This window comes from Crocodylus porosus, unplaced genomic scaffold (assembly GCF_001723895.1).
Source record: "Crocodylus porosus isolate Cpor-Errol unplaced genomic scaffold, CroPor_comp1, whole genome shotgun sequence".
Taxonomy (NCBI): Eukaryota; Metazoa; Chordata; order Crocodylia; family Crocodylidae; genus Crocodylus; species Crocodylus porosus.
Window position 1 is genome coordinate 151095059 of NW_017728886.1, and position 13912 is coordinate 151108970.

Genomic DNA, 13912 nt, shown 5'->3' on the forward strand with positions numbered 1-13912 from the left:
GCTGGACTCGATGATCTCCCGAGGTCCCTTCCAGCCCTAATGTCTATGAAATCTATGAAACACCTGGATAACATAGCTTGCACATGATCTTGCCTTGAGCAGACGGTTGGACTATATAGCTTTCTGAGGTCTTCCCAGCCCTATTTTTCATATTATTCCAAAACCAGGTCAGCTGTCTTAGGTAAATGAGCCCTGGGATATGGGCAATGTACCTTTTCCCATAGGGAAGGAGAGGAAACATGAAGTCTGCAGACTGGGGGTCAACCCTAGCAACTGGCCTTTACTTCTTCATGGAGGGGATCGTACAAAGATTAAAAATGAGCTCTCAGTCCTATGAATAGGTCAAGCATGTCTCTTACTGGTTATATGGTGGGAGCCCTATAGCCTTTAAGTGGATCCAATTAAATGACTCATATGCGCACAAGGGTAGCAGGATACAGCTCCGCATCATCATTAAAGTTGTCGTCCCACCCACTGGAATCAGGCCAGGCAGTCTGACCCGTAGCAAACAATACCACTGTTATCTACTCAGTTTTGGAAGTAAAAACTTAAGCAACTGATAATTATCTTAGGGCACCCATATGTGTGAAGAGCATCTGAATTACCATGCTCCAGCAGACTCCAGTGTCACATGTATCAGCATCCCCATGCTGAAAAATGGCAGCAGGGGCACTTTAACTAAAGCTTGTTCAATGAACTTTAGTTAAAGCATGTCTGGTACCATTTTTTGGGCAGGGACATTGATGCATGTGATGCTTCAGGCGCTTTAATTAGCTTGGCACTTAGAGCCACTCTAATTAAAGTGCCACCCCCTCCCCACTCTTGCAGCATGTATACTGGAGAACTTTTACTTGTACTACTTTATGGCACTACAATATAGAAGACAGAAGAACACTCTTCCCATGAGCTCTCATGGTGAAATATTTTCTGTAGCGAGAGACCTTCTTGGTCCTTTCTTGACTGTTCTCATTAGTTTTTAAAAGGCTGAACAAATAAGAGCAAGGGGAAGATGAATGGACAAGCAGCTCAGGACTGTTTTTGGCGTGCAAGTCAAATTTTCCAAAGTAAACCACTGCCCGATTTCTATTCTTCCATAGAAATGCCAATTATATTAACAAATCTGCCATCTAGAGACAATCTGATGAAGAACGTAAAAAAAACCCAGATTTTTATTTAAAATGAAAAAATTCATGGCATACCATATTCTAAACCATCCAGCTTTAAAACCTCAATTTGTTTAAATCAATCACTGATTTGATTCTATTAAAAGTTAATATAGTACTGCATAAATAACCCCACCCAAACAATTACTAAAGACAAAGAATTGCTAATCTTAAATCAGCCACAGCTGTTATTATTAAAATGCCCAAATTAAGCTCCCACTGTGTCCCATTTGGAGTGCAGTTTCTCAGCAGTTTACCAGGAACTGCTGTCCTTCATTACCTTGATAATGCCTTGTGACAATGGCCTATAACACCTTAGAAGAGGAATTCAAGTGCTCTGAAGAGAGGGCTCGCATAATTTTCATTTCTACCCATCTTCAAAGCAGACAATGTCTTCAACTCCTTTGGTTTTAATGTTCCCTTTGGAAAATGTATCAGTTAAAGACTGTTTCAATAAAATAATAAGTCAGATTCAAGATTTAGCATAAGCCACTGTCTACACAGTTTGTGACAATGTCCTTGTTTTTCTTTCTTCCGGAGTTTTGCTCCAAAGACTGCGTATTGAAGGTAGCTTGAATTTATCCATATTCTTACTGTAAACATTGAGAAATATGCCAGTGACGACTAATAAACCTGACCATACATACCTAAAGGCAAAATAAAGAAGAAACTTTTAGCTATTTATTTATAATTATTTGTCATTAGAAGGGAAACATAATACACACAAAATAAAGCCTCTGCCTCAAGGAACTGATAGCTTAGAAGAATCTCAGCCAAGAGAAAGGAAGTGATGAGGCACCTTCCCATTTTCCAACTCTTATATAAACTGGCTGGAGAAAAACAAATTCCTCTATGTTACCATTTGTAGACAAGACACAATTAATTGTAAATGCTTTTTCTATCTGAGGAACAACCTCAAAAACCCTAATCTGCTGTTCCTTTCTGTTTCCAGAAGCTAAGCTTCTTCAGTTCTACTGCTCATGAATACGGTCCTCTACTCAGCAACCTTTGCCACTGCCGCCTTACCTCTGATTTCAGGACATCCTATGTCGTTCCAGTACCAAAATAATTTGTTTCAGTTGAAATCAGTTAAAAATATATTTTCTGTAATTTACTTGGATGAAACCTCTTGCATTCTTCTACTATAACTGTAACAATGACAGATGGCAATAAAGTTTAACAATATCTTGTTCCAATCCAGAAATAATTAGGCTTGATGTAATAATTTAGCCTTATTTACCAATTTAAGCTCTTGGTTAAGCTCTCTTATATCCCTTCTAAAAAGCTATTTTACCATTGCAAACACATATCATAATTTTGTGTCAAAAAAACAGAAGATTATAAAAAAAAAAAAAAGAATTAGCTGAGATTTCAAATTTGAGCCCCATAAAAAAGAAAGCATTTTAATGGAAAATGTACCAATTAGGAAAAGTCTTCTCTGTATCACAAATCCCTAAATAATTGATTTACAAGTGAATGGTAGATGTATAACGGATTTGTCTTCTGATGTTTCAGAAAGCTGGAAACTGCTTTTTCTAACACAGTTATCAACCATTGGTCAATCATAACAACAAACCACACACTTATAAGAGATGCAAAATGAAAATTATCAAAGTCTGAGTAAGATTTATCAATTGTACTGTTACACCTTCCATGATCAAGAACCTGATTTTATGCAGTGCAAACTAAAAGGACAATAAAATACTTACTGGAATGTGAATGGCTTTGCAAAGAACAAAAAAGAAAGCACTATGGTCATCGCTTTCCTTCCTGTTGTTACTGCAGAGGAAAAAAAAAAAAGTTAACTCAAGTTTTGGATTGGCAAACAGTCCAGCTAAGATGCTTTTCAGCTTTAGGTTATATTCTTTAACTGGATAACTACAGGACTGTCCAAACTGTTGAGAGCCTTTGGTGAAAATCTCAATTCTAGATGTACTGCTGCATTTAACATAAAGGTATTTTACAGGGAACTTCTGGTTTGAAAACAGAGTGCGACTGTCTGCTGTTTGCACTAATGGAGAAAGATCAGTATATCCCCAGTATAGATGCTCCTAATAAAACGAGATTAATTTAACTCAATACCTGTACCTTCACTATTATCACAGGTATAAGAAAGCAATAAATAATCTTTGCAAACCAAGATTTCTATACCAGTGGAATTTGTATACAAATGCAAATTAGAAATAAATTATTTCAGAAGCAAAATGAAGAGCATATGTATGGTTACTATGCTTTATTAAGATTTGGGTATATTGAACTTTTCACCACTCAAATCTCATTTTGTCACAATCCAGAGAGATGGGATGGTTGTAACTTGATTTTATTTTGGAACAGAATGGCACTTGCATTTTATAGCAGTTTCAGAGCCATTAAAAAGTTTTGTTTATCTAATATCAGAGTTCAAAATAGACACAATAGCTAGGTCCAGAAACTCAGAAAGACTGCAATTACTAACTTGCTGATACATATTTAATCATCATCAACTTTAGAAAGCTGTCTGTATTTCACTAATCTCTCTAGCTACATCCGTTTTCACTACTAAAAAGGCAATCAAAGGTTATTAATGCTGAAGGATACAATGCAATCAACATGTAAATAGAGCTACAACCTGGTTACTCTCAAATTAATCACAACTTCCATTAATTATTCCTGTAATATTTCTATGAAAGTATATTTTGACTGAATAAAATGTAAATCCTGCTAACACAGGTAAACGTGGTTAACAAAAGCTACAATTATTTTTGTGAGGAAGTTATCTGAAACTGCTCAACAGCAACTCTCAGACCAGGCCTACCCCGCAGACTTCTGCCAGCTTATAATTTTGTCAGTAAGGGGGTGGTGGGCTATGACCCATAACTGATATGGCAGAAAACTCTTCTGCAAGCACTGTTATTATATTTGCTCATGAAGGGGTGGTTTTACTGTACTGGAACAAAGTGAAGCTCTGCAGGTATGGCCACGTCCATAAAAAGTGTTTTTTACTGGTGTAGCATACAGATATGCCTAACATTTTAAAGGACTCCTAGTGTTATCAGCCTCAGAAGTGAAACGGAATTTCCCCCCAAAAAGCATTCCCTTAAAAATCAATAAAAGGAAACTTATGCAGAAATATTCTCTTGCACCTGCACTTGATCTGCCCTAATCTCAACTCTTTTGGTAATAATTTTCTTAACATTTTAGAAGTTTATGCACATCAAATAAAATGATTTTCTATTACATGAAAAATGAAGGGAGAATGAAAAAGAAAATTGAGTTTTAATTAGAAAACAGTTTACAGATGAATAATTTAAAAAAATGGTTACATTACTTCAGTTTTTCTAATTACGATTATTTCTGTTCTTTCACCAAACCAGTTATTAATTAAAATATTTATGTAACCATTTCCTTCTAAATTAAGTGCCTTTTCTTCTTTTTTTCCAATTAAGTCTGATAATTTCTCATTCTACTAATAGAAATACAATTTTCATTAAACTCTTTCACCCCTCTCCCCCCAGTAAGGGGGAGGATGCAGGGGGGACAATAATGAATGTGGTGTTCTTCCAAGACACGATAAACATTTTCACATTGCTACAGGCAAAGTACAAAGGGCTAGAGTGCTAATATTGTCAAGGTCATGCACAAGAAAACCTGGGAAGGGTTTGCTATTCTGCATCATTCTTTAACAATCTTTACCACAGTAAAACACAATTTTAAAACTGTTTAAGCCAAAAATTAAGTCAAAAAGCAGAAGTCAAACCTAGCTACTACAGTAGCAGCACTTGATTAAATTATTTTATAGGAAATTAGATCATGCAAGTTTGAGCTCAGAAATAGATTTTCTATATCTTCCTCTTCATTAATGTGAATGTGGTAGAGCATTATCTGACAGAAACCAGCTTGTGTGGACAGACAAAGAAAAAGGAAAGACATTTCTTGGCACCCCTGTCTCCTCCTGAATCCTTGTGACTGAAGTTTGCAGTTATAAGAAAAGAGAAAGTAGGAATGAACCTTCTGTAAAGATTCCTGACACACAACCATCATTATTAGTTAGATTTGTATCCCAATCCAGAAAGGCTCAGAGCACTTGTATATAACATCTATAGTTATATATCTATATAAACTATAGGGGGATTAGGGAAACACCTCAGTCTACAGAGAAATGCATATACATGTAATTTTACTCTCCAGAATTCTCAATCTATTCTTGTTACGAGTAGGTCTGGTTCTTCAAGAGCCGGCTATGACAAAGAGCACTAATTTAAAAAGGATGTCTTGAAAAACGGACAGAAAGAGAACAAAGGTGACAAATGCATGAGTCCACTTGACTTCTTTTTGTTTCAATGATGTAGACAACTCAGTAGCTACATGGATAATACGGCTGTTTTCCCATCTTACTATCCAAAACCAGGGAACTTAACAGGCAAGCAAGCAGCTTCTAAGAGAGCCGAGTTGCCAAGTCACGATGGAACAGGATAACAGTGTTCATTAGATACATAATTTTTGGAGCTAGCTTAAGCTACATTCAGGTAACACTCATTTATTTAAATTGTATGACCATCTAAATGATGGTGGCTGAGTGAATACAAATATAAGCCACACTAAATGAGTACAGATAATCCCTGAGTCATGGTTTTTGTTATGCTTCCCTTTCTAGCCACCCACCTGCTGTAAAACAGTTTAAGATTTAAAAAATTCTGGTAAATAATTAAGTGGAATCAGGATGTCAGACAAAACCCAAATAGATTACATTGATACTTTAGTATTGGAAAAGCTACTCCTCCCCTCTACTTCCCTGTGGCACTGCAAAATTCATCCATAAACAGATGAAGTTACTTGCCAGTGCAGCATTGAGGCTCTGTGTACTTAATGACTTTAACTTGCAGGTAGATAATAAAGCTGGAGTTGACTAAAGATTTGAGGCTCAGCACATTACTATTCCATACGCCTGACTGCTCAACAAGTACAGCTGGACAGATACTTGATATATTGTTTGGCAAGGCATTCAAAGATGGGTGATCGGAATTCTATCTTGAGGGAAGAAGTGTTGTTGCGGCAGTTTCTCTTTATCCATGTCGATATGGGTACCGACCTCTGCATAAAGTAGAAGTTGTACTGGTGGTGGTGCTGGTTCTCTTTGTAAATGGATGCATGTCAGATGTCCATGCTACTGAAAAGCTCACAAGGTACTGCTGATTTGCCTGCAGACCCTTGCAGAGATAGACAAGATGTCCCCTAGGTGATTTTCTTGCAGAACATTCCTATAGTAATAGGGAGTGGCTCCTCTTATTTTAGGCCTCTCTTTTCCTGAGTTCCACAGGATTCTTGTCACCTCTCTTAGTCTGTGTATATGGGGCTGTTAGAAGCATTAGTAATTGGCCTAACTGCTTTCAGGATATTGACAGCAGCCATTGTGCAGCTACGTTTCAGAACCAGCTGATTCAGTCAACTGCCATGCTAAGTATCTGACTGAAATTGGGGCATATATAAGGGCTGTCTGGAGCAAGATGCAAGCAATGCTGTCAGGCTAGGAAAGCAACTGGAGGATTAGCCAGCATATATCTGCATCTGTGACATCTGCCAACATAAGTTACAGTCTAGAGATCTAATGAAGAGTCTCAGTTGCTGTTAGACAATTAAATAGGAGCTCTCTGGTTTTTTAAGACAGAGCTGCTGGTACAGCATTCAGCTTGGGAATTCATTGTTACCCTCTGTCTGAAACATCTTTTTTGCTGACCTACAGGGCTTCATGCAAAGCCCAACAATCTGCATAGACTTTTGGGGTCAGAGGCTGGGACAAACTCAGATTTCAGAAATGATCTTGAGGGATGCTATTATTTTTAAGAAGGGTAATGGACTACTGGATTTATATTTATAAGTGCTATTTTTAATTTCTTTCAGGAATGCCTAGAGCGCAGGATAGGCAATATTATTCTATATTTATATTATTTTACTATAAAAATAAATAATAAAAGTCAGAGAAATGAAATATTTAGAACCCTTTATGCTAAGCCCTGACAACAGAAGTAAGCATATATTACTATTCCAGTCACCACAACAAGAGTATTCCAGATAAATAAATGGGACTGAAAGGACTAAAAATACACTAATTTCCTCTACTCAAAAAGAGATTACTTTGTATCATGTGTGCAATGTACATTTAACACTTTTTTTAAACAGAAAGTCAAACATTTGGAAGTTCAGGGCCACAGCAGAGTTAACTGGGTAAATAACCTAGCAAGGACATTTATAAAAAAAAATTTCAAAAAGCTCTTGAAGGCTAAGATTTTATGCTGCAGAAACATAACACTACTTTTTTCCTACCTGTGTCCCATTTAAATTTTCTCTCTCCTCACTGCCCCAAACAAATTCTACTTTTTTTTTTTTTGGAATAAATTTCTGAGACAACACATCTATAAGGGAAGTTCTTTAAGGCTTAGGCACCAGGAAACCTGTTAAGTTTCTGCAGGTTGCTTTTTCAGGTTGAGACTGTAGGAAAGAAAGAACTATGAGGTTCTCAAATACACTGCAAGAGTCACTGCATAAAAACTTTGGAAAAATCAGTTCATAGAGTGAAAGAAGAGTTTAAGCAAGAACAATTCTCATAAGCTTTGTTTTAAACGAAAATGTGGGATTTACATTATGCTTTTATATTAAAATACGAAATATGCAATTTATTCATACCTGTTACAGCCAGCAGGGCACCAAAGATTTTAATCAAAGCTAGAACAAAGGATATTCCAAAATACCCAGTAAGTGAAAAGAAGAATGCATAACCATAAGTCTGGACTGGATGCTGCAATAACAACAAAAAACCTTTTAGGAAAATGCAAAACAAACCCTGAGGTATTGCAAAATGAAATAAAACTATAGACTTTAATCAACTGCTTGAACAATAATAAGCTGTGCAACAATGCATTCATGCAAAGATTCTTATTTAATCAAGATTAAGAAACAGAAAAAAAATAATGAAATTATGAGCTTCCAAGTCTGGCACTTCTAATAAAATGAATCTACTTTGAACATAACTACAATTAAAAAACCCATGATTTATGTGCAAGGGTCCACTTCCTGCCCCTGCCTCTCCACACCTTCAGTATGCAGCCACATGGGCAACCCCCCTCCACTGCTGTAGTGCATGTCAGTGCACCCAAGCCCTCTTCCCCTCTCCCTGCTGCAGCACGCAGCCTCCACCTCTCTCAGCTCCTTGTGCTGTGTTGAATAACCTCATCCTACTCCATACAGTAAGTGCAGAAAACAGAAGCCAGAAGAGGGTGAGGGAGCCCAGAGACTATAGCTGCCATTGTAGCCTGACTGATGGGGATGACCAGTAGGCAGGCAGGAGCCCAGGGAATGCAACTTAATTCTTTATGGGTCACATATGGGCTGCGGGCCACCAGTTGAACAGTTTAGTTGAACTAAACCAAAACTTATCTTAACTTGAAATTCAATCATAGATTCATAGACATTAGGGCTGGAAGGGACCTTGGAAGATCTTCAAGTCCAGCCCCCTGCCCCAGGGGCAGGAAGTCAGCTGGGGTCACAGGATCCCAGCAAGATAAACATCCAAATGTCTCTTGAAGCCGTTCAAAGTAGGTGCTGGAACCACCCCCAGCAGCAGTCTATTCCAAACCCTGGGGGCTCAGACAGTAAAGAAGTTCTTCCTTACGTCCAGTCTGAAATGATCATGGAGGAGTTTGTGACCATTCGAGCTCTTCCGATCTTGGGGCGCTCTGGTGAACAGACGTTCTCCCAGATCCTGGTAAACACCCCTGATAAACTTATAGGCAGTCACTAGATCACCCCTGAGCCTGCGCTTCTCCAGGCTAAAGATTCCCACAGTTCTCAACCTCTCATCATAAGATCTGTTTTCCTGACCTCTGATCATGCATGTGGCTCTCCTATGCATCCTCTCAAGCTTCTCCACATCCATTTTGAACTGTGGAGCCCAAAACTGGATGCAGTACTTCAGCTGCAGCCTCACCAAGGCTGCATACAAGGGGAGAATGATGTCTTGGGATTTGAGAAGCATCTATGGATGCAAGCCAGCATTTTGCTCACTTTACTAGCCACAGCATCGCATTGAAGGCTCATGTTCACCTTGTGGTCAAACATGACACCCAAGTCCCTTTTGTTCACAGTGCTAGCCATAGTAGCACTGCCGAGCCTACAAGCATGCTGTTGATTTTAGTTCCCAAGGTGGAGAACCTTGCATTTTTCGGTGTTAAACACCATCAGGTTCTTGTCCACCCATTTCCTGAGCCTGTGAAGGTCAGCTTGTATCGCCCTCCTGTCCTCAGGTGTGGATGTTTTACCCCAAAGTTTGGTGTCATTGGCGCACTTGGCCAGTCTGCTTCTGACATCAATGTCCACATCATTAATGAAGATGTTGAATAATATAGGCCCAAGGACGGAGCCTTGAGGGACCCCACTGGTCACAGCGCACCACGATGATTGATTTCCATCAACCACCACCCTCTGGATTTGACCATGGAGCCAATTCCCCAGTCAGTGGCCATGGTGAAGCCAAGACCGCAGTTGGCCAGTTTTGCTAAAAGGTGATCATGGGATACTAGATCGAAGGCTGTTCATCTATCTGTTCATATCTTAACTCATACAGTTTTTTTCTGTATGCCTACTCAGAAAGTCAGGTTAAGGGAATGGTAAGACATTCCAAACTACACTAAGGATAGACTTACCAATGAGGAATCACCAAGAAGTACATAAAATGTTAATATTTCCTTAAAACAGAAGACTAGTTAAACTAGTGCTAATAATAAACCAGTATTTACCTTCGAGCAAAATGTTATTGCAGGACTTAATCCACCAATGCACATCAATCCCAATAAAATGTACACAAAACCTATTGAATAGGAATACAAAACCTGGAATAGTTAAAATAAGAAAAAAATGTTACCAAAGAGAAGTAGAAAATGAAATGCTTCCAAATACATGACCAAATTAACAATTTATGCTAGCTGAATCTGTTGTACAACATCCTCAGAGGGTAGAGTTCAATAAAGAGTACTTATAACTGTATTAAAAAAAGAAATCCTTCATTCATAATTAGTCAGTTACTAACTGGTCAGTGAGGCCAATGCTGATCATGAAAGACATTTCAAATTCATGATTTCATTACTTAAATAAAATGTCACAATCATAGATCAAAACGCATACAGCAGCATGTGTTTAATTTACAGGGCTCTTAGACAATCTACTTCTAAAAAGAACTATACCTCTACATTATATTAAATTTGCAAAAAGTCATGAAATCATTCATTAGGGAATCCTAGAATTAGGGCTGCCTATGCTAGCTTAATTCAAATCTCATGTGTGCATACATTATAATGAAGTCTATAATTACATGAGCAAATACCATTTTTTTCTCCTAACAGGACCCCTGATTCTTTCAGTGGTGAAAATGGATGGTACTCACTGGACATGTTTACACTTGCATTTATGGTGGCTTAAATTTACCGTGCAGTAAGTGGGAATAGGCTGATGTGTACATGTGCAGGCATTAAAGTGCATTAATGTTGTGTGTGGACTGACTTGGGACTAAAGTTAGACCTAAGTCAGTCCCCACACAGGGTTATTTTGCAGTAAGGGGTTTACATGTAAATTACTGTGCAGTAACTAATCTGGCATAAATTTTATACCAGCATGATGCAGGTATCAAATTTATGCTCAAGTTGGTGTAAATTGCCATTTTTACTGTGCATTACAGGGGTGTATTTATAGATGTGCACCCACACTGTGCAGTAATTTTGGTTACTATGCAGTAAACGTGAGCGTGGATGCGCCCACTGAAATGGGAAGCGTTTTCAATATTTTACTCTCCTCAGTGGTACTGACATAATCCAAAGTCTGCATTTAATGGAGAACTACTGCTTAACTTAGGGGCTTTTCTATCTTATTCTGCTATAAAACTTTAGTTATATACTGGAATAAATTAAATTATTTTCAGGACAGCCCTGCAGGGACATTTTAATCCCCTTTGTATAGATACAGAGTTGAGGCACAGAGATTGTAATGCCAGGATTTTCAAAAGCACCCAATAATTTTGGATGGCCACTTTATGACACCGAGGCCCAGAATTAAAGATTCTACACCATCCTGCTCAAGTCTTGAAGAACTGTTAATGCTAAAAGGTGGGTGGGTCCTCCTTCTCAGTGTCTTTTTGGTTTCCATCTTAATAGTATGATAATGGCTAACAAAACTCAAATATAAGATGACCCTGGTTACAAGACAACCTCCCAATAATTGGGTCTATATATGGAAAAAAAATGTATAAATTTGTTATATTTTCCAGGTATGGAATCTATTTATTGGAGTTTTGCCTTGATTTCCACCCTCTTTCCACTGCTGCAGCAGAGAAAATATATCTGGGGAGTCAGGTAGCCCCTTTGCTCCCCCCCACCAAAAAAAAACAAACCTTCTTTCCCTTAGAGCAGGGTCTGACAATAAGAAAGGAGCTGCATCTGAGCACATGGAAGTGAGAGCAAATTTGAAAACACTACCCTAGAAATAAACATACTTGCATATAGGGCAATTATTACAGATACACACAGACTTAGTTTCTCCAGAATTGCTGCTGTTTATTTCTTTTGAAACTGCTACAAGTTTTAGCTCATGTACTCCATAAACACACTTTTAAGCAGCACATTTATATCTACTTATAGAGAGAACAAACTATGCATGATATTAGTCCAAAGCCAAAAGGCTCATGATTTACTATACAGTTCACTAGGTTGAGTCCCAGCAGAGGGGTTTCAAGTCCTGGTGACCCCACAGTACAGTACTGTTCAGTAGGGGTGTGTACTTGATACCCTCCACAAAGGATCCATGTGTTAATCAGCCCCCCACTCAAGATGGGAACCAGGTGTTCTTGTCGAGAGAGTCCTAGGATCCTCCAAAAATATACATGCAGATGAGGTGCAGGGCAACCTGGTTTGGCTCCACCTCCACCTCATGGAGGATGGGGACACACTAATCATGTGGGAGAAGCTACGGTTGGGGGGGGGGCAATAGAGGGATTTCTGGGTAAACTGTTTGGGGCTCCATTCAGTGACGTTTGCCAGACATTTAAGGCGGGTTAAAAACCAGGATTCATTGGAAATGGGAAAGAAAGGTGCAACTCAGGTGTGGGAGTGAAGACGAAGTTGAAAAGTATTCAGTGAAGTGGCTCACCAGGATTTGAAAGAGTCCATGCTGAGGAGGGCTGAGTGCAATCAGCATTACCACATATCTTATTCAGATGGGTTATACTACGACTAATATCATGCAAGGATTTTCTTAACCGATACTGATAGCCAATTATTAACCAGCCATATTGGCCAATTCCAATCCGATAACCAATATTTAGTGATAAAACTCATCAAATGAGCTTTAGTTCAAGTGTCCCTACTGCTATTTCTAAGTGCGGAGACTAATACATGGCAATATTTTAATTAGAGCACATTCCTCCCCCCCACCCCCAGCAAGCACACGTATAAGTGTCCTGTGCCAGTTGCAGCCCCTGCCTTTCAACTCCAGCCTGAGGACAGCTGCTGGAGTCCGAGGCTGCCCAGGGCTGGGTGGTCTATGGGCACTTTAATCAGAACGGCTCTCAAAGCCACTTTAAATTAAAACGCCACTGTCCCACTTCCCGGAGACTTCCTTCCCGCCAGGGGAAGGACCCTGCAGCACAGCGGGGAGTGGGGGGAGACCTGGCCAGACTCTGCCTCCAGCCCCCGGGGCACAGACCCCTAGGCACTGCGAGTTAAGTCATGCTGGCCTGGGGCAGGCCGCTCAGGTCCACCCACTGCTCCCTGCCCCAGTCATGTCTGAGGATTTTGGTGCCTTTTATAGCACCCACCTTGGCCCCAGCCCAGAGTTTATGTCACACCAGCACCCATGATACTACAGCAACTACTCCACTCCAGCCTAGCTTGACCCGCTGGTGATGGAATGGGGGTGTATTCGAGGTGACCTTGGCTTGTAGGAGGGATCCCAGGTTTCTGGGGGCCCCAGCATAATTAATTAATCAGAGAACATTATTGGGTACAATGGCCAAAAAAAAAAACCTGACACCCAATGTTAATTTTCCTTTTATTGATGCCAGTCCAATACGCAACCAATATATCGGTGCACCTCTAAGCACATAGGCCATGTCTTTTATAGTTTTGCTCAGTGCTGTCAGTTTTATAGCTGATTTCCATTACTGAGCACATGCTGTTTTTAGTAGCAGGTTAATAATAGACAGTGTATTTAAGTGAGGTTTCCTTGTATGTGAACGTAAGATTCACATACAAGGTGACCTCCCCCCGATGTTGGGGGGTGGAGGGTGGCAGGGGAAAACTTGTCTATATGTATTTGTGGATTTTCGTAATTTAAGAGGATGTAATAGAATCACATTTACATGCTTAACTTCGCTGACTCAAGGCCTTGACTCAGTACTTCGAATTTTAAAAGCACCGTATGTACAGTCAAAGCAGAACTCCTATTGACTAACATTTGCAGCTGTGAGGAACTAGCACCCCTCCACAATGTCAAGTTTAACCACAAAACAATTCCTTTTTCCTTCCAAAGTCTCCTGTCTGATTCACTACTTTCTAACTGCTGCAAAATAATAAGGATCCTGCATACAACAGCTCCTTTGACTATATACCCTAAATACAGTCCTATAGCATTGCTCATAGTTTGCACTAAATGAGAGAGGGGTCCTGCTGGAGGGGTGGGGGAGAAGAAACAGTACGTAGTCCTGTAATTACTTAATTTTATTATGGTGCAAT

The 13912-nt window shown here is 39.4% G+C and overlaps 1 protein-coding gene across 2 annotated transcripts in view; it reads right to left on the bottom strand.

Moving 5' to 3' along the window:
• Positions 1–1139: 1139 nt before the first annotated feature.
• Positions 1140–13912, bottom strand: part of SLC35B3 (solute carrier family 35 member B3) — a 39837-nt gene continuing 27064 nt past the window's right edge. For both annotated transcript variants that reach the window (XM_019543126.1, XM_019543118.1), the window contains exons 7-10: positions 9932–10024; positions 7824–7935; positions 2873–2942; positions 1140–1810 (exon numbers count right to left, since the gene is read on the bottom strand). In XM_019543126.1, the coding sequence (XP_019398671.1) occupies positions 1660–1810; positions 2873–2942; positions 7824–7935; positions 9932–10024 (426 nt within the window). In that variant the 3' untranslated portion in view covers positions 1140–1659. The remainder of the gene's footprint in view (positions 1811–2872; positions 2943–7823; positions 7936–9931; positions 10025–13912) is intronic.